The sequence below is a fragment of the Salpingoeca rosetta genome (genome assembly GCF_000188695.1).
Source record: "Salpingoeca rosetta unplaced genomic scaffold supercont1.27, whole genome shotgun sequence".
Taxonomy (NCBI): domain Eukaryota; class Choanoflagellata; order Craspedida; family Salpingoecidae; genus Salpingoeca; species Salpingoeca rosetta.
The window spans coordinates 344,825-370,080 of NW_004754907.1; the positions used below are offsets into that span (position 1 = coordinate 344,825).

Below are 25,256 nucleotides of genomic sequence, written 5' to 3' on the forward strand. Positions count from 1 at the left end.
CTGTGTGTGTTGTCTGCACTCGTCGTTGTGTGTGTATTGTACTGCTGTGCCGTTGCCTGCAGCAATGATACTCACGTGGAACACTGTGCCATGTTGGTGCTGCTGCGTGTGTGCTGGTTGACAGGTGGTCTGCTGCCGTACCCGGTGGACCGGGTGACGTTTAGCGTGGATGACCCGAGCCTGCGTCGTTCATCACAGGTCGGCATGCTGGAAGAGGAAGGGGAGGGTGTGTGACTGGCACAGAGCAATGTGCGCGTGGGTGTGTTTGGGTATGGGTGTTGATGTTTGATGTGGGATGTGCACTGTCAGCTCGTGTTGTTGTGGTGCATGTCTACTGGCAGCAACACACATGCATGTGCGCTGATGCACGTGCTGACTCGCTTTCATCCACAGCTCATGCACAACAAACATACACCACATACCTACCTCATCATCACCAACACCCGAACCACCCACATGCACACGCAGGTGTCTGTGACGGTTGGGTTTGATGGGGTGAGCGACCCTGCTGTGATTGCTGGGAGCCCTGGCGCGGACTTTGATGTGCCGGATGACCGGTACGAGCTTCGGTTCCAGGTTGTCAACGCGACGGATGCCGAGGCGCTGGCGCTTTCGGCGCTGGATGCTGCACGTGTGCCGACGATTGAGGTTGAGGTGAACGGAGACCAGGTCCGTGCCGTTGTTGTGACGCGGCTGAGCGGCGACCATGTTGCAGTCTTGGATGCGCAGCCAGATGTTGTCAACGGCACCATTGTTGGTCCAGGTTGGTATATTCGTGTGCATGTGAATGTTTGCGCGCACGTGCGTGTGCATTTGTGTGTTGTGCACTTCGCTTGTATTTGTGTGTGCGTGTGCGTGTACTGCTTGCACTTGCATGCAGGCATGTGTATGGTCGGTCACACGTGTGTGTGTGTGTGATGTGATTGCGCGGAGAAGCACTTGCTTTGCTTGGGACAATGACGGATGCGCTTGCAACGACGTTGCCTGTCTTGCACTGACGCTGAGGCTGACTCTGTGTGTGTGACTCTTGACAACTGTTGTGCTGGGCCGTACCTCACCGCGTTTGGTTTGCATGGCTGCTGTTTTGCTGCTGCAGTGTCGCTGAATGCGCAGCTGGCGCTTGAGGATGCAATTGAGGCGCTGCTGCGGCTTGTGCGGCGCGGGGAGGTGGAGGCGATTGTTCTGGGCCGCCGCGTGCCTGCGGTGACCATTGAGACGCCATACACCAGCACCACCACCACAACAACAACCACAACCACCACAACCACCACCGGCACCAACGCGACGGTCACGACCATCGGGCCTGGCAACAAGCAGACGTCCAAGTCGTCGGCAGCGTGAGTTTGTGTACCCATGACTGACTGGCTGAAGTTGTTCTAGCACTCGCCATTGCTTGTTGATATGGCTTGTTGCCTGCTTGCTTGGGTGGTTGGTTGGTTGCTTGGTTGTGTTGCCTCCGTATATTGTGCGCGCACACCGGTGCAGCGCTGCTCCGACTGCCGTGCCATGCAGTATGCTAGCTTGCGTCTGACCTGCTTTGGTCAATTGCTGTTTGTTGCTGCTGCTGACACACGCTCCACTCACACGATGTACTGCTGCTGGTATGGTGGTGTGTGGTGTGTGTGTGTGTGTGTGTGTGTGTGTGTGTGTGTGTGTGTGTGTGTGTGTGTGTGTGTCGTCCATTCTTGCAAACTGTGTTGTTAAATTATGTGTGTGTGTGTGTTTGTGTGTGTGAACAGTGGGACCGCTGCGTGGCAGATTGCTGTTGCGATTGTGGGCGGCGTGGTGCTGATTGCTGCTGTTGTGCTTGCGGTGATTGGGCGGCGGCGGCGCGGGGTGTCGCCCCCAGCGGCGCACAAGGCAGCCAAGGAGCGACAGACGGTGGCGTTCACGAACCCGGCATACGACAGGCCTCGCGACATTGCTTCTGTCAACACGGCGTTCTACCAAGATACGACTGATGCAGACTATGATGACAATGACCTGTACGATGAACCTTCAGTCTTTCGCTCAAAGGGCTGCGTTGTGCACAACCCGCTGTACCTCGGCGAGGAGGCTGAGCGTGCACCCGAGGCTAATGCCATGTACGCTGATGCCAGCGCTTTGCGATCGACGCTTCCCGGCTTCAACCCCAACTTCGAATTCGGCGATGCCAACGGCCCCGTCCAAGAAGAGTACATGACGTGTGACCCCAACGAAGCTCGCGACGAGGCGTACATGGAAGTTGCGGATGGGAACACGAGCGAGACGTACATGGAAATTGGAGAGGATGGCGCGTTTATGTTTGGCGAAGAGGAGGACGAGTATGCCGACATTGGCGAGCTTGGATTTAATGAAGACGACTTCATGGCCACGCTCAGCCAGTGATTGTGGTGTTTATGTACTCAAGCACGTTGTGCCCGTGGTATGGAGATGTATTTTGATTTCGCCTTGCATGCTCCTGATGTCCTTGAGTGTTTCACACCATTCTAGTTGTTTACGAATGTCAACTGTCCGCGTGTGCTCGCGCAATGTGTGTATGAGTGTGTATGTGTGTGTATGTGTGTGTATGTGTGTGTCATGCTTTCGTTTTGCGTCATTTGGTTGCTTGCCTCCGCGTGAAATGGCACGTGACAGGCTGACTTCGAGTGTCCCTCCTTACCTCTTCAGCACGTGACTGCGACATCTTTGGTTCAATTGCTTTCTTTGCTTTCGTCTTTGCTTCTTTCTGTGTTATGTTTTGGGGCTGTGTGCATGTGGGCGTGCGCTGTATCGCCATGCTTCACCACACGACAGAATCCCCCCTCGCTCTCTTTCCTAACCTTGCGTGTTGATGGGGACATGTTGTTGATCGACCGTTGCCCATGCATGTGTATTTGAGAATGATCAACGATGACCCGCAAAGAAACTTCACTTAACAAGAAGCGGGATAATAGGTGCACGCCTGCACACACACCCAGACAGCGGCATAAGCAAACAACCATCATCCGCAGTACGTGCAAGCCACAAACACAGATGTGTTGGGACAACTACAGCAGCAACAACACCGACAGCAACCACAGCTACTTTGACGGCAGCGAGTGTCGCCAGCCGTTGTGTAGGATGCGGCTAAGATGCTGCTCAACGTCAGGCATGGTGCCGGCCAGGTTGACGCTTTCGGCGACATTCTCCACAGTGTCGTCCTCTGTGTGGTCGTACAGCTCCACACCAAGCACCTGTTGACAATGGCGTGCCGTGTCGTGTTGTGTGTGTGTGTGTGTGTGTGCGTGTGTGTGTGTGTGTGTGTGTGTGTTTGTGTGTGTGTGTGTGTGTGTGTGCGTGCTTGCGTGCGTGCGTGCGTGCGTGCGTGTCTTGCAGGTTGCTCAAGCTGCCCTAATTGCGGTGGCGGTTGCACACGCAACAACCAAAGGCGCGGCCATTAGCTCACCTGGTCCCAGTGAATGGTGGGCGGGAAGGTTGTCTTGTCGATGCGCACCCACTCAATGTACCGCCACCTGCGTGTGCGAACGGCGTACCCATCACCTTCGGCTCCGCGGGGTCTTTGCAGCCGTCGTGCCAGATGAAATCGTCATGCATGCAGTGGGCGTATTGCATAAAGACGGCCTGGAGTGTGTGTGTGTGTGTGTGTGTGTGTGTGTGTGTGTGTGTACGTGAGAGTTTGGGTGGCAAGCACCATATCCACGTGGACAAGTGCAGCGGGGTGTGGGCAAAGAGTGGACGCAAACCCACAATTGCATGCACAAGATTTTGGGCTGTACGATGTAATGAACGCCAGCGCATTGCCCACAAACACGGCTGGGCAGAGAAACGCTCGCTCTCAGCACAGGCTTCATGGCGCAGCCACGCAACAAATTGGCACATGTTGCACCACTCACGTCCTTGAAATCCGAGGAGGCCCAGGGCTTTGCCAGCACGGGCCTGTGCGTGTGTGCGTGTGCGTATACGTGCGTGTTTGTACATATGTGCGTGTCGTATTTCGGGGCGGGGACAGTTGGTGAGAAGTACCCATATCCACGGTGATATTGGCACAAGCCCAATGGCGATGATAAGTGTGGCTAATGGCACGAGCACATGGGGTGTGGATGAAAGCAAGCACTCGCAGCACAAAGAGCAACCAGACGAGGAGGTGGAGGCGGGGGGAATGGGGTGCAAGTACGGCCCACGTCACATGCACCGGGGCAATCGAATCGCAAGTACAACGCAGCAGAACACTAACACAGGCCCCGCTTCGTACTGCCATCATCGAAGAACGAAGGAGACACAACCAACGAAATCAACAGCAAGCCAGGGAGCGAGCAACGAAAGCAGCCGCATGTTCACACCTGAGAGAGACGCCCTCGGCACAGAGCTTCACGTCCTTGGACACGTTGGGGCAAATGGCGGGGGCGGAGAGACCGGCAAGATCCATGATGGTTGGCATGATGTCCACAAACTCAACAAGTGCGTTGGTTCGCTGGCCTGCGCGACAACGTTGGTGTGGGTTTGTGCATGGACGTGTGGTGTGTGTGTGTGTTTGTGGGATTGTGGGATTAGTGTGCGTGTTCGTGTGCGTGTGTGCTTATGTGCGAGTAGCGTGTGAAAACGGAGCGAGAGAAACAGTGTGCATGTGCTTGCAATGTAGGGGCATTGTCACGTCAGCACGCGTCATGGCGAAAACCGTCGAGAACAATCCGCACCTCCTTGCTTCTTGTACAATTCGGGGAACTCTGGTGTTGGTGAGTGGGTTGGTGGGGACGCGCGAGTGAATTGTTGCACGACAAAGGGGGGGATGGGGTGAATCGTGAGGTGTCAGCATGCACTCACAACAGATGCATGCACACAAAAGCACGCACACATACACATACATACATACATACACGCACCGTGCTGCAGCGAGGGTGGGATGTGGACAATGAGTGGCGTGCGCGTCCCGCGCTCAAAGTTGGTCTTCTTTCCAAACTCGCCCTGGTCGCCTGGCGGTAGAATGGTACACATGAGGGTGGAGTGTGGTCGGATGAGGGCGGCAAATGGGACGAGGAGAAGGTGAGTTTGGTGTTGGCATCAACACTAACTTGTCATTGTTGTGGACGTGTGTGCGAGTGAAGGAGTGAAGAGAGGAGGGAAGTGTGTTGTCTCCTGGGATACGACATCGTGAATGTGACTCAAGACATGCTGCCGAGCGCACACACACACACACACACACACACACACACATGCTTTGCACAGGTGACTCAGCACGAAACCAATCAGGGGTGTTGTTGAGAGAACGAACCGAGGTGCCAGCCATGATCGCCGAAGAAGATGATAATGGTGTTGTTCGCCTTTCCCGTCTTGTGCAGCGCGTCAAGCACAACCCCGACGTTGCGGTCAGTCGCAGTCACAGACGCAAAGTACCCTGCACAGCCACCATGCAAGGAGATGGACGAAGGGAGCGGTGGGATTGAGTGGAAATGGTGGAATTGGGTGTGTTGAGGTGAGTGTGAAGCGAAAACGTGCGCACGCACGGTGGTTGCGGAGAACACAAGGGGCGAGAGCACCAACACCAATGATGCAGCACAAGCCGTGAAGCAGCACAAATACCACAACCACAGCCCAGCCACAACATCACCCTTCACTTCACATGACAATGCGGCCACAGGGCGGCGGCACAAGTGCAGCAAAGCACATCACGCCCCAGCAAACAACAACTTAAACATAAACAACAACAACAGCAACTTAAACAACAACAACAACGGCCCCCTCCCCCAGAGCACCGCCGGGTCACCACCTCTGCGGAAGAGCAACGAGAGCCAGTCTGGAACGAGCGCGTATTCGCCATATGGGGGCGGGGTGCCCTGCGACATCTTCTTCATATATCCGCAGTGCCGCGGCCCGCTCTGCGGATCCCAGCTCCACTGGTGGTGGTGGTGGTGGTCGTCGTCGTCGTCGTGTGGAATGGTAGTTGCAGTGATGATGGTGGCGATGAGAAGACATGACAACCCACCGCACGAGGACGCCATTCCTCGCTGTTCGCACGCGACGCAGTACATAACATAAAACACAGCTAAACACACACACACACACACACACACACACACACACACACACACACACACACACCTTCTGTGCGTCGCCGTAGTTCTTTGGCGGCTGGTTGTGGTCGGCGAGCGTGATGTTGGACGGCGGGTACATGTCGTAGTACTTGGCCGGCACATTCCACGGCATGTGAGGACGGCGGAACCTGTGGACATTTTGTGTGTATGTGTGTGTGTGTGTGTGTGTGTGTGTGTGTGTGTGTGTGTGTGTGTGTGTGTGTGTGTGTGAGAGCGAAGGTGGGAGTGAACTCGACAATAGCTGTCGCTAAATGTCCCAACGACCGGTATTGCGTGCACATTGCACCGTGTCATATGCACTGTGTGCACGTGCGCACCTTAACACGCGCATATCAGGCACCAATCAAGGCTGTACATGAGGTGGTGTGTGATGCACAAGTGAGACGCACCCAACGGCGACGAAGAAAGGATTCTTCTTCTTTGCCGCCTCCTGAAGCATTCGCTCTGACGCCACACAAACACACGGAGGTAGACCGTAAGATTGCAATGTGAAGTGGTGAATAAGTATTTCGAGCGCACCCTTGACAACGGTTAGTGCATCGCTGTGCCCATTCACGACCGTTTGAGACAACCAAGCAAGAAGTTGCAAAGCACGCACACATACACATACACATGCACATACACATGCATACACATACACATACACAGACACGCCCGCTCGCAGAACCAAACTGCCAACTGCCGACACGGCACGACAGCAAACGCGGCGGGGTACATGGTCAACACACCTGCATAGCGCGCCACCATGCCGTCACTGATGTCATCGTCCGTAATCTGGGTGGAAGCAACAACCACAAGACAGCAGATGCGCACGAGCGCATGTGTGAGCCCCACACGGCTTGATAATTGTGTTCAAGCGTGCGCAGAAGTGCAACGTTTGAAGTCCTTCCACACGTGCAAACACGGGAGCGTATGCAAGACAAAAAAAAAAAGAAGTTACACTTCTTCGTCTACTGCAGGCAAGACAGGCAGTGCCAGCGAATCAATGGTCTTGATTATCAAACGTACCGGCTCCTTCACTTCCGTGTAGCAGTCTGTCATGTTCTCGCCAATGCCACCGTCATCTGGGTGGTAATATGGCTCCGACCATGAATACGGTGCATCGTCCTTGAAGCCCGGATGAAACACTGCAGCCAAGTAGCGCAGGCCGGGGGGGGAGGGAATGAAGACACAGGCAGTGCGGTTTGTATGTGTGTGTGTGTCTGCGCGTGTATGTGTGTGTGTCTGTGCGTGTGTGTCTGTGTATGTGTGTGTGCGTGTGTGTGTATGTGTCTGTGCGTGCGTGTGCGTGCGTGTGCGTGTGTGTGTGTGTGTGTGTGTGTGTGTGTGTGTGTGTGTGTGTGTGTGTGTGTGTGTGTGTGTGTGTGTGTGTGTGTGTGAACAGGTTTGGGTGCATGGAGCGGAACATGCGGTTTCATTGAGGGGTATGCTTGCTGCCGACCTTTGCCCATGCCCACGGTCCAGTAACCGCTCTCCTTGAACACCTCTGGCAAGGTGGTGAAGTTTCCGCCAGCCTGCCGCCAGTACGTGTCGAGGTCCCAGACTTTGGTAGTATCCGGGCGTCGGCCTGTCAGGAAGGACGATCGGCTTGGGCAGCAAATGGCTGGAAGTACACAAGCACGTGCAAATATGCGTGAGAACGTGGCATCACGTGTGCAAGCAGCGTGCGTTGAAGCGGTGGCTGCTGCGATGTGTGTCTACGATGTGTGTCTACGATGTACGTCTGTGATGTGGGTGGCTCAAATGCCAAACCTTGTTGGACGTAGGCGCGGTCGAAGATAACAGATCCAGTCTTCTTGGCCAGGCTATGTGCGGTTCAAGTGTGAATGCGCAAAAGATGGGGATGAGGAGAGAAAAATTTGAACTCGATGCGCAGAGCGCACGTGAGAGAGAGAGAGAGAGAGAGAGAGAGAGAGAGAGAGAGTGTGTGTGTGTGTGTGTGTGTGTGTGTGTGTGTGTGTGTGTGTGTGTGTGTGTGTGTGTGTGTGTGTGTGTGTGCTGCGCTTGCTGTTACAACCACTGCTACATCCACTGCTGCAGTTAATGTCTTCCCCCTCCTTCTTCACCAACAGCACCGCCTTGCCGAGCAGTCTCTGGGGGTTTTACTTTGTGAGCACATACGCGCACATGAGGCAAAACGTCAACAGGGTAACAAAGTTCCCTGCAAACACACACGCGCACATGTGCGTGTGTGTGAGGAGAAGAGAACGACGCGGAAGAAGACACCACACTGTCCGAATGCAGCCCACAAAGGACAGCGAAATACATACATACACACGCACGCACGCACGCACGCACGCACATGTTCACACACGCATGTACACGCCTACCTGTGTCTTGGTCCAGGACATGCTTGTATCGCTCGAAGCGCTGCTCGCGTTCCTTCTTTCGTCGGATGGCGTCTCCATAGTGTTTCTTGTAATATTCCTGTGCAAACAAAGCGAGCGGAAAAGAAAAGGACGGAAAGTGTGGTGGAACAAAGGGGAATGGACGAAAACAAGCAGGGCATGAAGGGTGCGATGAGATGGCATGTGAATCATCTTGTGCGAAGACAGATGAGCCCCCCCCCCACACACACACACACATACGCGCACACACAAAGACACACGCACGCACGCACACACACACACACACAAACACACACACACACACACACGCACACACACACGCACGCACGCATCCACGCACGCACGCACGCACACCTGAAAGTCAAACTGTGTGTTGTAGTTCAGTGGTCCCTGACGCCTTTGGTTTCGAAACACCGGCCCGGGCGACGCACCAGGCTGTATGACACCACCAACGTCATGAGCATGTTGCCAAACCCGTGCTGACAAACACTGGACGGGAATGATGATGCACACAGCAACAAAGCAGTCTATAGCACGCGAACAAGCATGCTGAGGACCACATCGAACGCATGTTGAAATGAATCCGAATGCATACATGACCGTTGACATGCTCACTCACTCTCCCACTCACTCTCCCAAGCTCGCACATACGCACCTACGCACGCACCTGTGTCGACACAGCGGCTCCGCGGTCATACTGCGCTCTGGATTCGGTCTGGCAGAAAGGGCCCAGTCACAAGGACTCACATCAATACACAGTTCGACAACAGCACTGGCGTTTCTATGACGCGTCATCATCATCATCATCATCATCATCATCATCATCATTACGCACATGCACGCAGCCCCCCCCCCCAGCGCTTAAACGGCGTCTCACACACCTGTGAAAGGATGTTGTATGCCTCAGTCAACAAAGCAAAGCGGTCCGCGGCATCTGCGTCTCCGGGGTTCTTGTCTGGATGCCAGATCTGAACAAACACAACAAACAAAGCAATGAGACGTGAAGGCACAAAAGTGTGGGGAGTTCATGCGACCATGGGAAGAAAAAGGTGAAGGTACACGCCACCCATCCCCCAACCATCCCCTATCACCACTTTCCACTGCACGCTCAGGCAAATTGTTTGCCGCAACGCACCTTGGACTGTTGATAATAAGCCTTCTTGATGTCCTGTGCAGAGGCGGAGCGGTCAACGCCAAGCACGTCATAATAAGAAACAACGGCTGCTTGGTGGGCTGCATTGGTGGGCTTGGGCGAAGACACGCTTCTCGCAGCATGGAAGCGCCGCAGGTGCCTGCTCAGAGCCTGGGCTGATGGCTGAGCCTGCAGCCTTCCGACCTGCCACATTCCCCCCTCTGAACGCGATGGATGAGATTGATGGATGGCGATGACAGTGCTGGTGGTGGTGTTGCAGGTCGCTTGCTTCTCTTAGTTGTTTCCATTTGCTAACACTGTGCCAATTGCAGGGGGCAGGTGCAATTTGCAAAATGTCCAACGCGTTGTGCTTGTGCTTGCAAGCAAGGAAGCAAAGTTGCCCAAAGGCCCAAGGCTTCAAGGATCGTCTTGCTGTCTTGATGTTGTGACCTTCTTTACCTTGACGACTGACTGCGAGGAGTTGCGGGGTCCTTGGGGACACGTATCTCTCTGTATCTCTTGTATATGGACCTTTGCCCTTGAAAGAACTTATCTTCTTCCTCCCTTTGATATCTCGCCTCGCTTCGTGTACTTGTTCAACTGCGCAACAGCAAGCGTAGGATAACAGGAGAGTAACTGAGTAAGGTGCAGCAGGAACGAACATGCACTTGCAAAACCAACAAGTAGCGGAAAAGGGAGTAGCCAAGGCGAAGAAAGAAGCACCAACAGCAGATGAAAGGACAAATGAAACACTGCAGCAAGTGAGTGAGTGCCTGCAACAAAACATCAAAACCACCCAATCATGCCTCACACACAAATCCAAAACACACTTGATCGCTCGCAGCTAAGCGTTTAAAACATAAAAAGGAAGCACAGAACTGGCGGACCAAGAAGGCTTGAGCAAACATCCCTCCCTCACCAAAGCCGTTCAGCTCAGAGAGGCAGCAGCAAATCAAAGCAACGAACACAAACCACAACGGCAAGTAAACGACAAAATGAACAAATCACAAACACAACATGCGTGCTCAAAGCCCCGCATCACCGCATCGCCGCATCACTCATCGGAATCCTCTGCGGCAGCCTGGGCTCCGTCCACCTCGTCATAGTCTGACCCAAACCCGTGCTCCTCGTCAGACGTGTCTGCCATGTCCTCGTACATCGCCTCCACGTCAGCATCATCGCCATCAGCGCCATCACCCTCAGCTTCGGGCCCAACGTCAAGGTACCCTATCTCCTCCAAGTCGGCATAGTCTGCCTCGTCCACACCCTCCTCCTCGTCACCAAACAGCACAGCACCCTCTTCGCCAATGGCCATGTATGTCTCGCCAGCGTCATCCTCACCGCCGCCGCCGCCGCCGCTGGACCGCAGCATGCTTGCATCTGCGTACATACCAAGCATCGCCGCATCCTCATCAACGCCGTCGTACAGCGGGTTGTGCACAACGCGGCCCTTGCCATGCGCCAGTGCAGGCTCATCGTACAGGTCGTTGCCATCGCCCTGCACAGCATCAAAGTCCTGGTACTCGCCAGTGTCGTCAGCGCCCCACGCCGTGATGTCGCCTGGCGTGTCGTATGCCGGGTTCGTGAACGCCACCGTCTGTCGCTCCTTGGCTGCCTTGTGCGCCGCTCAATGGTCACCGCAGGCACGCGGCGGCCCAGAACAATCGCCTCCACCTCCCCGCGCCGCACAAGCCGCAGCAGCGCCTCAATTGCATCCTCAAGCGCCAGCTGCGCATTCAGCGACACTACAGCAGCAAAACAGCAGCCATGCAAACCAAACGCGGTGAGGTACGGCCCAGCACAACAGTTGTCAAGAGTCACACACACACAGAGTCAGCCTCAGCGTCAGTGCAAGACAGGCAACGTCGTTGCAAGCGCATCCGTCATTGTCCCAAGCAAAGCAAGTGCTTCTCCGCGCAATCACATCACTCACACACACACACGTGTGACCGACCATACACATGCCTGCATGCAAGTGCAAGCAGTACACGCACACGCACACACAAATACAAGCGAAGTGCACAACACACAAATGCACACGCACGTGCGCGCAAACATTCACATGCACACGAATATACCAACCTGGACCAACAATGGTGCCGTTGACAACATCTGGCTGCGCATCCAAGACTGCAACATGGTCGCCGCTCAGCCGCGTCACAACAACGGCACGGACCTGGTCTCCGTTCACCTCAACCTCAATCGTCGGCACACGTGCAGCATCCAGCGCCGAAAGCGCCAGCGCCTCGGCATCCGTCGCGTTGACAACCTGGAACCGAAGCTCGTACCGGTCATCCGGCACATCAAAGTCCGCGCCAGGGCTCCCAGCAATCACAGCAGGGTCGCTCACCCCACCAAACCCAACCGTCACAGACACCTGCGTGTGCATGTGGGTGGTTCGGGTGTTGGTGATGATGAGGTAGGTATGTGGTGTATGTTTGTTGTGCATGAGCTGTGGATGAAAGCGAGTCAGCACGTGCACCAGCGCACATGCATATGCGTTGCTGCCAGTAGACATGCACCACAACAACACGAGCTGACAGTGCACATCCCAAATCAAACATCAACACCCATACCCAAACACACCCACGCGCACATTGATCTGTGCCAGTCACACACACCCTTCTTCCAACATGCCGACCTGTGATGAACGACGCAGGCTCGGATCATCCACGCTAAACGTCACCCGGTCCACCGGGTACGGCAGCAGACCACCTGTCAACCAGCACACACGCAGCAGCACCAACATGGCACAGTGTTCCACGTGAGTATCATTGCTTGCAGGCAACGGCACAGCAGCACAATACACACACACAACGACGAGTGCAGACAACACACACAGCCCATACACAGCCCATACACAGCCCACACACTCGAATACACACACACACACACACAAATCTCATGCACAAACACCCCAAACATCACACCCTACCAAGCTTGGCCTTGATGGAGGCGAGCAGGAGGTCGTCCAGCGTCACGCATCCGTCATCCCGAACAGCAACCACCGCCGGCCACGCCTCAAGCGCAAGCAGTACACCGCCGCCAAGCGCAGCACGCGTCTCAATCACACACGCTGCGCTCGCATTCACGTCGCCGTCGCACCCGTGCAGTCGGTAGTCGACCCCCTGCGTCAGCCCCTGCATGTGCAGCGTCTCGTTCACCGCCGCTGCAGCGCCAGTCATGTTCGCCCCAACACCGGGCCGTGTCCACCGTGTAGTTGCACGACCACGCGGGCGGCGTAAGCGGCTCCGTCGACAGGTACGTCACAGACACCGGCACCCAGCACCCACGTCACCTCGTTCTCCAGCGTAGCCACCGCTGCCGCCGTCACGTCGTTGTACGTCACAACAACAAGCACCGTCTCAGACTCGCGTGCCTCTGCATTTCAGCACAACCCAAGACACCACGCAAACGCGCGTGTGAGCAAACGCACAGGACAGTAGTGCACATCACGGATGCAAGCATCCCCAGCACCTTCCATACCACCGCACATGGGATAGCATGTCGACACACACACACACACACACACATACACACACAAACGTAACGTAACGTAACGACAACAAACACACAAGAGCAAGCCCGTCCACGTGGGGCAACATACTACAACCACACCCCAGCAACATTCCCTCTCCACTCCACAAGAACAAAAACACACACACACACACACAAACTTGTAGGCTTACCCATGGACCACGTCTTGGGAACGATGCCGAGGTGGTAGAACTGGTTCAGCAGCGTCACCCGCGTCAGGTCAGGCGTCACAGCCATCTCCACCCGCGTCGCAACAACCGCACGCACATTCTCAACAACAGCCCGCGCAGGCAGCAGTGCATCGCTTCCCTTTGGCAACGGCGTTCGCGTCACAAACGTCACTGCTTCAACAGCCTGCGTCGTGGTCGTCGTCGTGCTCGTCGTCGTCGTCGTGCTCGTCGTCGTTGTGCTGGACGATGTACCAGCACCACCCGTTGCAGTCACTGTTGCTGTTGCGTTGCCACTGACAGCGGTCGCGTTTGCCGCAGCTGTGCCAGCGCCACCTGCAGCAGCAGACGTCGGTGCAGCGCTTGTCGTGGTGTCAGTGGTGGTGGCGGCGGATGTGGTGGAGGTGGTGGTCGTTGTCGTGGGCGCCGGCGTGGGCTCGAAGCGCAGCAGCACCGGCACAACGCCCAGCTCGTAAAGCTTGAGGCGCAGCTGCGCCAGGTTGAAGGCCCGGTTGTCCGACGGCCGCAGCGTCACGTGGTACTGCACCGTCTCCTCAAGCTGCGGCGCATCAAACTCGCCCTCCGACGACGGCTCAAGCGCCTCGTACACGCACAGGCAGCCCTCGCACTCCGCGCTCACATACGTGCGTCCGTGCCGCGCAAGCGCATCCGGAATCGTGTCCAGCCCCGCGCAGTCGCCGTCCGCGTTGCGCATCGAGCCAAAGAACGACACCGCGCGTGTCAGCTCAGTCATCGCCTCAACCTTGGGCGACGCCCGCGCAGCCTCAACCACGTCCGCCGTTGCGCCCCCAACAACAACGTGCAGCTCAACATACGCCGCCCCCGGCGACGCGCTGCTGCCGTCTCCGCCCTCAACCACAAAGTCCTCCACGTCCCCGCCAAGCACAACGTCCAGCCCGTCCGCCTCAAGCGTGTGCGCAGCCGGGTCCACCGACACGCTCGTCACCGCCCGCGCAACAGAGTACACCTCGCGCCGCCCGCCAGCACCGCCAGCACCGCCGCCAGGCACATCCGCAACAGCAAGCGTCACCCCAAAGTCAAACGACAGTGTTGCTGACGACGACGCAGGCGACCGCTCCGGCGCCGCAAGCACGTGCACCGTCCGCCCAACCTGCGTCACCTGGTTGTCGCTGCCATCCCGCACCGTGTACACAACATGGAACACCTCGCGCCCCTGCGCCTGCGGCGCCTCGTGCACCGCCCGCGACTCTGCGCCGTCCGCAACAACAACCGTCTCCACGCTCACCGTCGGCCACACGTTGTCCCGCGCACGCACGCCCGGGTCGTAGAACGTCGAGCCGGCCCGCACAAACATCTCCCCGGGCCCAAGCACCTCAACCTCCGGCGGCAGCGTGTCCCGCACATGCACCGTGCGGTTCGCCAGCCCAACATACCCGCACGCGTCCTCAACCCGGTAGAACACCGTCACGTTGCCGACCTGCGTCGTGTTGGGCGGGTTCACCACCTCAACAAACGGCGTCAGCTCCTGGTGGCACCGGTCCGTAGCAAGGTCCACAGAGGGGTCTAGCCAGGGGAACCCAACCTGCGCCAGCTGCGGATCCGCGCCACGCAGCTTGATTACGGGCTTCTGCGTGTCCTCAAACGCCATTGTCGCCGTCGCGCTCACGTTGTTGCCGCAGTGGTCCGTCGCCGTAAACGTCACCACGCTGTCGTACGCGTTGCCGCACACCGTCTGCAGGTCCACCACGTACGACCACGCCACGTCCTGCCCAACCACGCTGCCGCACACGTCAGACGCCCGCGCGCCGCCGTACGTCGCCAGGAACGCATCCAGCGTGTTCTGGTTTGTCGTCGGGTCGCACTCCGCGCGGTCGTCGCTCGGCAGCTGCGTGAAGAACGGCGCCGTCGTGTCCTGCACAACCACACGCGCCTGCGTCTCAGCCGCGTTGCCGCAGTCGTCCATCACCGTGAACGTCACGTTCACCGCGTTCGACCCGCACCCGTACTGCAGCAGGTACTTGACGCTCTCAAAGTCGTGCTGCCACGTCAGCTCCCGGTCGCACGCGTCTGCCGCCGCCGCGTTGCCGTGCGCCTCCAGCCACGCCGCAATCACGCTGTCCGTCTCCGCGTTGCACTCCACAACCAGGTCCTCCGCCTCCTTGGTGATCACGGGCTCCGCGCTGTCGTCCACGTGCACCAGCTGCGACTTGGTTGTCATGTGCCCGCACGGGTCCTGCACCATCCACGTCCGCGACAGCGTGTACGTGTGCGTGCACCGCCCGTCCAGCCGCTCCTCGCTGGCAACAGCCACCAGCGCGCCCGCGCACATGTCCGTTGCGCTGATGTTGCTCAGCGCGGGCACCGCATCGCACGACGCGTCAATCGACGCCGCCGGCGGCGTGTCAAGCACGGGCGCCAGCGTGTCCTGCACAGTGAACGTCGCCGTCGTCTTCGCCGCGTTGCTGCACTCGTCAACAGCATAGAAGTGCGCCGTCGCCGTGAACGTCGTCCCGCACCCGTCCTGCGCCACAACGTCCCCAGACGCGCCCTGCGCCACATCCAGCACCGTGTCCACGTCAGAGTACAGCCACGTCACGCCGCCGCACACCTCCGTCGCCTGCGCGCCGCCGTGCTCCGCCAGGAATGCATCCAGCCGCGCCTCGTTGTCCGCCACCGAGCACTCCACCGTCCTGTCTGCGCTCTGCTTGGTGATGGTGGGCGCCGCAGCGTCCGTCACCGTCACCGTCTGCTGCGTCGTCGTTGTCCAGCCGCACTCGTCCTCCGCAACCCACGAGTGGATCAGGTGGTACTGGTGTGGGCAGTCGCCGTCCATCCGCGTCGTCGTCTGCGTCGGTGTCACCTCCCCCGTGCAGTTGTCGTACGCCTGCGGCACCGTCGCCTGCGGCACCGCGTCGCACGCCCCCGTCAGCGGCGGCAGCGGCGCAACAAACGCGGGCTCCCGCGTATCCACAATCTTGATGCTGCCGTTCACCGTGCTGGTGCGCCCGCACTCGTCCGCAACCGTGAACGTCACCAGCACCTGGCCCGTGCCCACGCTGCAGCCGCCAGGGAACACCTCGTAGTACTGCGGGTCGTAGTCGTGCGTCCACGTCAGCGTGTGCACGCCGCTGCACGCGTCCATGGCCTGCGCGCCGCCGTTCACCGCCAGCCACGCCGCAATCGTGTCGTCGTTGCGCTCTGCGCTGCACTCCAGCTCCAGGTCGTCGGCGTCCCGCGTGATGACGGGGCCCGTCGTGTCCTGCACCGTCACCCGCTGCGTCCTGCTCACCGGGTTGTCGCACGCGTCCACAAACGTGAATGTGCGAAGCAGGTCGTAGCTGTGCGGGCACGGCCCGTCCTGCCGCTCCTCGCTCGCCGTCGCATTCACGCGCCGCAGCCCGCACGCGTCCCTCGCATGCACGTCATCTGCAATGGGCGGGATCGCAGAGCACTCCACCGTCACATCCGCAGGCACGTTCACGGGCACTGGGGCTGTCTTGTCCACCACGTCGACGGTCACCGTCTCCTCCTGCGGGTTGCCGCACTCGTCGGTCACCGTCACCTTCAGCGACACCTGGCCCGTGCCGCCGCACCCGCTCAGGTCCCGCGCTGTCTCAACCGTCTCAAACAACAGCGTGTCGGAGCACAGGTCCGATGCTGCCGCGTCCACGTGCTTCATGCGCAGCGCCTCAATGTCCGCGTCCACGTCCGCAGAGCACTCCAGCACCCGGTCTGTGGGCCGCGTGGTGAACGTCGGCTTGGTCACGTCCTGCACCGTCACAACCTGCGTCGCCGCGTTCTCGTTGCCGCACGCGTCCTGCGTGTTCCACGTCCGCGTCAGCGTGTATGCGTACGGGCACGCCCCGTCTGTCCGCACCTCCTGCTTGCTCACTGCGGGCGACGACGCCATGCACGTGTCCGATGCCGACACATCCGCAAACGAGGGGACGCTGTGGCAGTCTGCTGTTGTGGATGACGGCAGGCCTTGGAACGTCGGCTTGGTGTCGTCGTACACGCGCACCACGCCCGTCGCCGTCTCCATCACCTTGCCGCCGTTGAACGCAACCATGAACTCGTACACGCTGCGGTAGCACCCCGGCACCGTGCCGCGCGGCTTCCCCGCAACGTACGACAGCGAGGGGTCGCCGCAGTGCTCGTGGTCCAGCACCTCTGCGTTGCCGGTTGCGTCTGCCCACGTCTGCACCTTTGTGTCCAGCATGGGGTCGTCGCACGCAAGCACCAGCCGCTCCGGCCGCGACGTGAAGTTGCAGTACACGCACGCCTCGCCAGGGTCCACGCACGCGTGTGTATCCTCCAGCTGGCACGTGGACGAGCAGCCATCGCCATCGTCTGTGTTGCCGTCGTCGCACTCCTCCCCGTCAACAACGAGGCCTAGTTGCATGCACATGCACACGTGCCAGCAGTGTTGGACGAACGCAAGCGAGCAACACATGTGAGGGGCAGACGGAGTTGAATTGCGAGCAACGGTGAAACAGCAAGCAGAATATAGACGTGCTTGTGCGCTTGTGCGTGCGTGTGTGTGTGCGTCTGTGTGTGTGTGTGTGTGTGTGTGTGTGTGTGTGTCAACTGGTGGGAGATGTGGGGTGGACATGATGGATGTGATGGGTGTGTGTCGAGATAAGCTTGTCACTTGCCTGTGGACAATATATACGCACACACAAGCACACACACCAAACATGGGTACGCAAGCAAGGACAACATTGCCGTACCATCGCCGCAGATGTAGGTGCAGGAGGGAAGCGCAGACCACGTGCCATCTGTCTGGCAGGTGATGGAACTGACATCGCCAACAAGCTGGAACCCCGTGTCGCACTCATACGACACAGTGGCCGGGTACCGGTGCATCATGGTGTTCTCTGGGTCGCCGTTCTCAATCTGCATGGGGTTGGGAGGGACGTGCAGTACACAAGGGCACACGCACACAAAATGTGAGGACGGTCAAGTGTAGCACAATGAATAACCACACACCCTTGCATGTCTCGCTTGCCTGCAGGCAACGTGCTTGCCTGCATGCAACCGAAACATGCACCTGGACTTCTCCATGCACCCCACAGCCTAACGTGCATGCACACACACACACACACATGCATGGAGAAGACTCACGTCTCGCACGGGGTCGCAAGGGACACCGACGCAGCGGGTAAAGTCGCCGTTCTCAGTCTGGAACCCAGATTGGCATGGCTGGCACGACACGGAGCCAAAGTCCGGTTTGAAGTGGTTGGCTGGCACGCAGCGGTGATGATGATGGTGGTGATGATGATGTTCGCACAAGCACGCAATTGGGCGCATTGGGCGTGAGGCATACAGGGAACATGTGAGACAACATCAGGTGCGAGTGCATGCAAGCACAAGGACGTCGCTGTGTCGCTGCAACATGGGCCATTACCTCACAGCAACACAGATCCTTCTCCAACATGCACACCCGCACTTGCGTCATCATCTCACCTTGGCAGGGAACGCAGGTGCTTCCGTCGCCGCTGGGCTCGTGTCCAGCAATGCACTCGCACTTGGTCGCACCCGTCTGCCCGTTGGTCGACGTGCCAGAAGGGCACGAAGCACACGGCTGTGTCGGCGACGGCGCATACGAGTTGGCCGGGCACAGCTGGCACGAGGGCAGCTCGCCCCACGTCCCGTCCGTGCGGCACGACAGCGTCGACGCGCCAACCAGCCCATACCCAGGTGCACACGTCACGCTCGCATCAGCAGGGTACCGCCCAGATGTCGCCGACACCTGCGCGTGGTCAATGCTCGGCGCCGTGCACAGCACTCCACGGCACGTCGGCGCAGGCGCAGACCACGTCTTGTCCGTCTTGCACGACAGCTGCTCCTGCCCAACAAGCTCGTATCCGGGCACGCACGAGAACTCCGCCGTCGCCGGGTACCGCGCTGGCGTCGAGCTCAGGCGCAGGTGCCCGTTCTGCGGGTCGCTCAGTGGTTTGCATAGCACCCCCACACACGACGGCGCCGTGCCGCCAAATCCGCCCGTGCTGGCAATGCAGCTGCGCTGCGCATCCCCCGTGTCGCTCAGCTCATACCCAGCCTGGCACGTGTATGTAGCTGTGGACGGGTACTGCCGGCTGTTTGTGTACGAGACGCTGCCGTGGTTCGGGGTGTCCAGCAGGGTGCACAGCCGCCCAACACATGTCGGTGCGGGCGACGACCACGTGCCGTCCGCCTGGCACTGCGCAGATGTCGCTCCCATCAGCACGTACCCAGTGTTGCACGAAAACCCTGCACACAAAAAAAGAAAACGCACGCACGCACAAGGGGGGACGGAGGGACACGTGATGATGATGATGAGTGTATGAGACAAGGAGACACAATCCAACTGTACGCCCGTCTCACATGCACACAACATGTCACGGGCAGCACCACCATACCCACACACAACCACACACACACACACACACACACACACACACACACACACACACACACACACACACACACACACACACACACACACACACCTGCTGTGGATGGATGACGGATGGTGCCTGACGGTGACACGCTGCCGTGGGCAATGCTGATCCCCGGGCACGGCACGCCAATGCACCGCGGCATCGTCCCGGCCCACGTCTTGTCTGTCTGGCACTGCAGCTTGTTGTCGCTGGAGCTGGCCAGCATGTACCCTGGCGCGCACGTGTATGTCGCTGTGCTGGGATACCGCCCGTTGTTGCTTAGCGAGGACACGCTGCCATGGCTCACGCTCGGTGGCGTGTTGCACTGCACGCCGACGCACTCGCCAGCGCTGGAACCGCCGCACCCGGCGAGGTAGTACCCGGCCGCACACGACCCGCACGGGCTGCACGGCTGGTTGTTCTGTGACGTCTTGTATGTCCTGCAACGACAAGAAAGCAGCAACACAACGTTACATGCATGCAAGCAAGACGGTGTGTCCTTGTGTGAGGTCACGCACCCGATAACACAAGCGAACGCACATATTGAGACACATGAATAGAATACACTTGCACTTGCACGCACACACACATGCACACACAAGTGCATACACGCCCATACACGCACATGCCTCTGCATTCAGTTGCACGCGCGACATTGCACGTGCCATGTCGTGCACTCACCCCGAGTCACACGGCGAGCACGTGCCTGCGCTGGTGCCGCTGCAGCCCGTGCGCTCAGAGCCTGCAGGGCACGACCCACACGACGTGCACGAACCATCATTGCTACCGCCGCAGTTGACGCGGTACTGGTTTGAGCCGCAGGAGCCGCACGGTGTGCACGAGCTCTGGCCGCTGCTGGCGCTGTACGTGTTGGGGCCACATGCAGTGCACGACGTGCCACTGCCGTAGTAGCCCGGGTTGCACGAGCACGATCCGTCACATGAACTGTCGCAGCTGCTGTACGTGCACTCATCACAGCTCGTGTTGCAGTTGTCATCACATCCCCTGTTCAACGAGCACAATGCATACAGCACAGGATTGCAACAGTGATGAATACCAACGAAAGGGCGCAAAAACGATTTCACAAGGGCTGAGCTGCCACAAGCAGCCACCAGTGGTCTGTGTCGCTCACAGACAATCCACCATGGAAACAACGCGAGCACCACCTGTTTCGCCAACTTACGTGTTGCATGGACCGTCGCAGCCCGTGTCGCAGCCACCGTTGCAGTCGGTTGTACATCCCGTATCGCAGCTTGACTGTGTGCACGAGCTGTCGCAGCTGTCATCGCAGCCCAGGTTGCACCCTAAAGCACAGCACAGCACAGCACAGCACAGCACACAGCACAGCACAGTAGGGCATGGTGGTTCAGGTGAGCAATCGTGAACGTCAGGCGTGATTTGTCGCATGAACACCCACATTTTGACTTTGCAGGCGCGTCTTCGTTGTTGTCACACATCATCATGACTGCAATGGTTCACGTACCTCCGTCACAGCTTCCATCGCAGCCTGAGGTGCAGCTGTCATCACATCCCGTGGTGCATGTATCACAACTATCATCACACCCAGTCGTGCAGCTTGCGTCGCACCCATCACAGCTGCTGTCGCAACCAGTGTAGCAAGTATCACAGCTGCAAGCTATGTCATCACAAAGTGTCGCAAGACGAGAAAGAAGTAAGCAAGAAAGGAATGTGAGGATAACATCACTGCGCCACGTGGAGTCTCAAGCGTCAAGGCATGCTAGCTTAGTTTGAAGTTCGTACGTGTGTCATCACAAGAACTGTCACAACTGGAGTCGCAGCTAAAGCCCGCGAAGTCGCAGCTGCTGTCGCACGAGCTGTTGAGTACATCAGAGCCATCGTCAGGTGAGTAGAAACAGACTTGATGTGACGTATTGACCACAAGCACAAAGGACGAAAGCAGGGAGATCAACAGAACAAACCTGTCACAGCTCCCGCAATAGCTGTCGCAACTGCCATTACACCCTGTATCACAAGAACTGCAAACATGCATTAAGATGAGAGTCTTCAGACGGGTGGTCACCGCATGCGAGGCCATAAGGATGCATTGAATTCTCAAAGCACACCACAAACAACAAAGAAAACTTGAGTTGCCCCGCACCTGTCACAACTCCAGTCGCAACCAGTGTTACAGCCGGTGTCGCAACCCGTGTCGCAGCTGAGGGTACAGCCAGTATCACAGCCCGTGTTGCAACTGTCATCGCACAGGCTGTCACAGCCGGTGGTGCAAATGTCACAGCCGGTGTCACAGCTTCCAGTACACCTGAGATGACAGTGCAGTGAAAGCGGACGTAAGGGAATGAGTGAGGGCGTACACATATGCACCACAGAATATGCAACCGATGCAAGGAGTCAAGGACATCAAGCACATCACTTCAATTGCTCCCGCATGGCATTACGCTCACGTGGTCACGTCGCAGCCCGTGTTGCAATTTGAATAACAGATGTCGCAGCCAGTGTCGCAGCTGGTGCAGCCGGAGTCACATCCACTTGCGCAGCCACCGTCGCATCCAAGGTTGCAGCTTGATCTGGTAATAAGTGACAAGACGCGAGCAAGTGGTGAGAGTGTGTGTATGTGTGTATGATAAAGTTGGGCTGTGCATTCCGAGTCATGAGCGCAAGTGCCAGGCATATGCAGCACAAGTGGTTCCTTACGTGTCACAGCTTTCATCGCAGCCAGTGTTGCAGGTGTATGCGGCCGTCACAGTTGCACGACGCACACGCTCCTGTGATGGACAATGCGAGTGTGTGTGTGTGTGTGTGTGTGCGTGAGAGTACGTGTGTATGAATGTGTGCGTGTGTGTGCGTGTGTGTTCATGAGGGTTAATGAGTGCGAAGGCGCGTGCGGTGGGTCACTGTTGTCACCGGGACAAGGTCGCACACATCAGCGCAGGGCCATGCCAACAACGTCAGAGCTATCATGAAGTAATGAACATAGCAGGCAAACACATCGCACATCACACACACACACACACACACACAAACACACACACACAAATGCACACGTTGCGCACCATCTGCGGCACGTGCATCTTGCGGAAGCGGGGCGACGTCACGTCCACGGGCATTTTGCCGCGTGCGCACAGCTGCTCCACAACAGCGGCGGCCGACTCCTCGCTGCACACGCGCTCAACAAGCGCGCCAATGCCGTCTGCATTCAGGAACGCGTCCAGGTCGTTTGCCTTGGTGTACGTCTCAAGCACATCGGGTCCAACCTCGCGACACAGCGACTGGAACGACGCCAAAAACGCCTTCGCCTCATCCCGCTCGCCGCCAGCTGCACTGCCATCACCGTGCTGCTGCAGCTGCTGCTGTTGTTCCTGTCCACGCGCTGCACACAGCGCACCCGTGTTGAGGTGCCAGGATGGCATGGCCTCCAGCAGCTGCACGCCGCGGTAGTCGCTGATGAGCGACTGCACCGTGTTCTTCCAGTGGCCAAGGAACGCCGGGTTGTCCACAATGTCCGCGCCAGAGAGCGCCGCGTGCATGAGCGCATCGGCCCACGCCAGGCCCTTGCGCTCCAGCGAGATGGTGAGATGTGACGAGCCCTCCTCGCCCGACAGCGCAAAGTGGATGATCCCCTTGGGCATGTACATGGTGTCACCGGCACGCAGCGTGAACTCGTTGCAGCGCATGCCACGCAGGTCTGCGTCCTGGTACGCCGTGCACCCCTGCTGCCTCTGGCGCCGGATCTCCTGCAGCTGGCCCAGCTGCGCAGGGTTGAAGTGCTTGATGGTCTCTGCCTCACTTGGGCGTGCGCGTGTGCCATGGCGGCTTGGGAAGGAAGACGACGCAGAAGCAGAAGCAGAAGCACCGTGGTCGCCAGTGCCGGTGTTGGCGTTGTCGTCGTCCTCTGCGTTGGTGCCACTGCCGTCGTTGTTGGTGTCGGTGTCGGAGACGTATGCGTCTGGGATGCAGGTTGTCCAGCGCTTTGAGCCGTGGAGCTGGATGACAAGGACGTCGTAGGGGTCTGTGTGCGGCATGAGGGCGCGCGACTCGTTCTGCGTGGCGTGGTACAGGTGGACGGTGGACTCTGTGCCAAACACGTCGCGCACGCCGTCCTGCAGCTGCTTGACGTGGTCCTGGGCGGGGGAGTCCACGAGGTCCTCGTAGCGGATGAGCAAACCAGCGCCGGCAGCCAGCTCGTCCTCCATCTGCTTGCATGACGACACCTGCCGCGTCTCGCCTTGCTCCTTGATCTGTGGATCATGTGTACGTTGTGTGTGTGTGTGTGTACATGTGTGTACGTGTGTGTACGTGTGCATGTGTGAGGGAATGAAGGTCGAGGTCAAAGTCGTGATTGAGGAAGGCAACGCACAAGGCCAAGGGCAAGGGGAGGAGGCAAGAGCGCTGAAAGCATGACGTGTATTACAAACACACAAAGGCAACGCACAAGGCCAAGGGCAAGGGGAGGAGGCAAGACCAGCACAGACACACACACAAACACTAACACAAACACAAACACTAACACACACACACAAACACACACATCAACACAACAAAAACACTAACACAAACACGTACGTGGAAGCCGCCGCTCTGCTTGTCTTGCTGCTCAAAGGCGTGGCACAATGACTGCACTTGGTTCAGTGGCGTTGTGATCTGGCGCAGCCGCGGCGTGAAGGCGTCCGGCGTGGGCCGGTGGTCAATCAGCGTCTCATGCTGATACACGGAGTCAAAGAACACATCCCGGTCGCCAGTGAAGAAGTCCCCAAAGCTGAGCGGCACGGGCTTGTCGGTGTCGGTGTTGGTGGTGTCGGTGTCGGCGTTGGTTGTTGTTGTGTCGACAGGGACGTCTGCCGCTGTGGCAGAGGGGGGAAAACAACAACAACAACAACAAGTGGCAGCGACAAACACTGCAACCACAACAAACCTCATGGTTGTGGCCTTGCTGCGTTGGTTTGGTACTGTCGTCGCTGAATGTACTGCTGATGCTGAGATATCGTCGACGCGGGTGGTGCGGGAAAGTGCGAAGGCCACACCTCAAGTCTTAGCCAGCCATACCGGCTGTGCTTGAAAACGGTGCATGTTTGGTGACGGCACCGACTGGAACGGGGGATGCTAATGAAGTTGCAACACGGCACACTGGTTGCTGCAAACAACGTGTTAGCACTTTTCACGTCAGAAAGCACACAAAACAACAAGGCAAACTCATCTCAGCAATGCTCATATCCACAACATAAACAAAGGCGGACAACTCTGCAGGGTCACGTCATCACCCTGTCATTTTTGCCAACGGCACGAGCACTTTCCCACACAAACAAGAGGAACCCGTGTTTGTGGGACAAAGCGTGACAAGCAACAGGTCAACTCACGACATCGCCGACGAGTTGTATCCACCAAGTGTAAGCTACGCACAAGAGCCTGTGGTCAATTATCTTTCATCTTGCCTGCAAGCAAAACAAGCCACATCCAAACGACACCCCGAATGTTGCAGCAATGTTGCTTTCGCACATACGACGCCACGAATGTAAAACCAATATTCGTCACCCACCCACCGCCCACACTAAATGCTGTCGCAACACCAGCACTCCCCCCGCGCAATTTCAAAATTGCTCTTACCTCGCACACCTGCCTGCAAGCAACTCCCCGAGTGCAAA

At 57.9% G+C, this 25,256-nt stretch overlaps 4 protein-coding genes across 4 annotated transcripts in view; 1 reads left to right on the forward strand and 3 right to left on the reverse strand.

Moving 5' to 3' along the window:
* The window catches only part of PTSG_08988 (uncharacterized protein), a gene marked incomplete at both ends in the record, with an annotated part of 14,817 nt that extends 12,450 nt beyond the window's left edge, over positions 1 to 2,367 (forward strand). Inside the window, 3 exons of the mRNA XM_004989729.1 lie at positions 469 to 763; positions 1,097 to 1,337; positions 1,740 to 2,367. Coding sequence (XP_004989786.1) covers positions 469 to 763; positions 1,097 to 1,337; positions 1,740 to 2,367 — 1,164 coding nt within the window. The remainder of the gene's footprint in view (positions 1 to 468; positions 764 to 1,096; positions 1,338 to 1,739) is intronic.
* A 336-nt stretch (positions 2,368 to 2,703) lies between these two features.
* PTSG_08989 (iduronate-2-sulphatase) lies at positions 2,704 to 9,743 on the reverse strand (the record flags this gene model as incomplete). The annotated part of the gene is made up of 21 exons (XM_004989730.1): positions 2,704 to 2,725; positions 2,802 to 3,194; positions 3,407 to 3,582; positions 3,855 to 3,897; positions 4,302 to 4,437; positions 4,656 to 4,685; positions 4,842 to 4,931; positions 5,231 to 5,353; positions 5,726 to 5,852; positions 6,058 to 6,178; positions 6,440 to 6,494; positions 6,779 to 6,824; positions 7,059 to 7,177; positions 7,492 to 7,653; positions 7,803 to 7,855; positions 8,157 to 8,211; positions 8,381 to 8,477; positions 8,753 to 8,833; positions 9,066 to 9,113; positions 9,280 to 9,366; positions 9,534 to 9,743. The coding sequence occupies 20 exons, from the start codon at positions 9,741 to 9,743 to the stop codon at positions 2,963 to 2,965; spliced, it is 2,091 nt and encodes a 696-aa protein (XP_004989787.1). The 3' UTR covers positions 2,704 to 2,725; positions 2,802 to 2,962.
* A 347-nt stretch (positions 9,744 to 10,090) lies between these two features.
* Positions 10,091 to 24,664, reverse strand: PTSG_08990 (uncharacterized protein). Its single transcript, XM_004989731.1, has 20 exons — positions 24,181 to 24,664; positions 22,671 to 23,855; positions 22,312 to 22,382; positions 22,062 to 22,184; positions 21,758 to 21,919; positions 21,579 to 21,635; positions 21,400 to 21,473; positions 21,122 to 21,274; positions 20,822 to 20,942; positions 20,320 to 20,643; positions 19,708 to 20,078; positions 18,683 to 19,468; positions 18,341 to 18,459; positions 17,947 to 18,112; positions 13,220 to 17,608; positions 12,824 to 12,911; positions 12,466 to 12,779; positions 12,172 to 12,245; positions 11,613 to 11,907; positions 10,091 to 11,275 (listed from the first exon to the last, which is right to left on the reverse strand). Exons 1-20 carry the CDS (start codon positions 24,532 to 24,534, stop codon positions 10,758 to 10,760), a joined length of 9,744 nt encoding a protein of 3,247 aa, XP_004989788.1. The 5' UTR covers positions 24,535 to 24,664; the 3' UTR covers positions 10,091 to 10,757.
* Positions 24,665 to 25,214: 550 nt separating this feature from the next.
* Positions 25,215 to 25,256, reverse strand: part of PTSG_08991 (uncharacterized protein) — a gene marked incomplete at its 3' end in the record, with an annotated part of 16,908 nt that continues 16,866 nt past the window's right edge. The window contains exon 13 of the mRNA XM_004989732.1: positions 25,215 to 25,227. Coding sequence (XP_004989789.1) covers positions 25,215 to 25,227 — 13 coding nt within the window. The remainder of the gene's footprint in view (positions 25,228 to 25,256) is intronic.

What these genes read in the sequence shown, in the direction of transcription:
- PTSG_08990 (XM_004989731.1), bottom strand. Translation starts at nt 24,534, where the DNA reads ATGAGGTTTGTTGTGGTTGCAGTGTTTGTCGCTGCCACTTGTTGTTGT. An exon ending in ACGCTGGAGAACGAGGTGAC is followed by an intron (nt 12,780 to 12,823) that starts GTGGGTGCTGGG and finishes CTGTCGACGGAG; the next exon opens with CCGCTTACGCCGCCCGCGTG. An exon ending in CGGCACCATTGTTGGTCCAG is followed by an intron (nt 11,276 to 11,612) that starts GTTGGTATATTC and finishes TTGCTGCTGTAG; the next exon opens with TGTCGCTGAATGCGCAGCTG.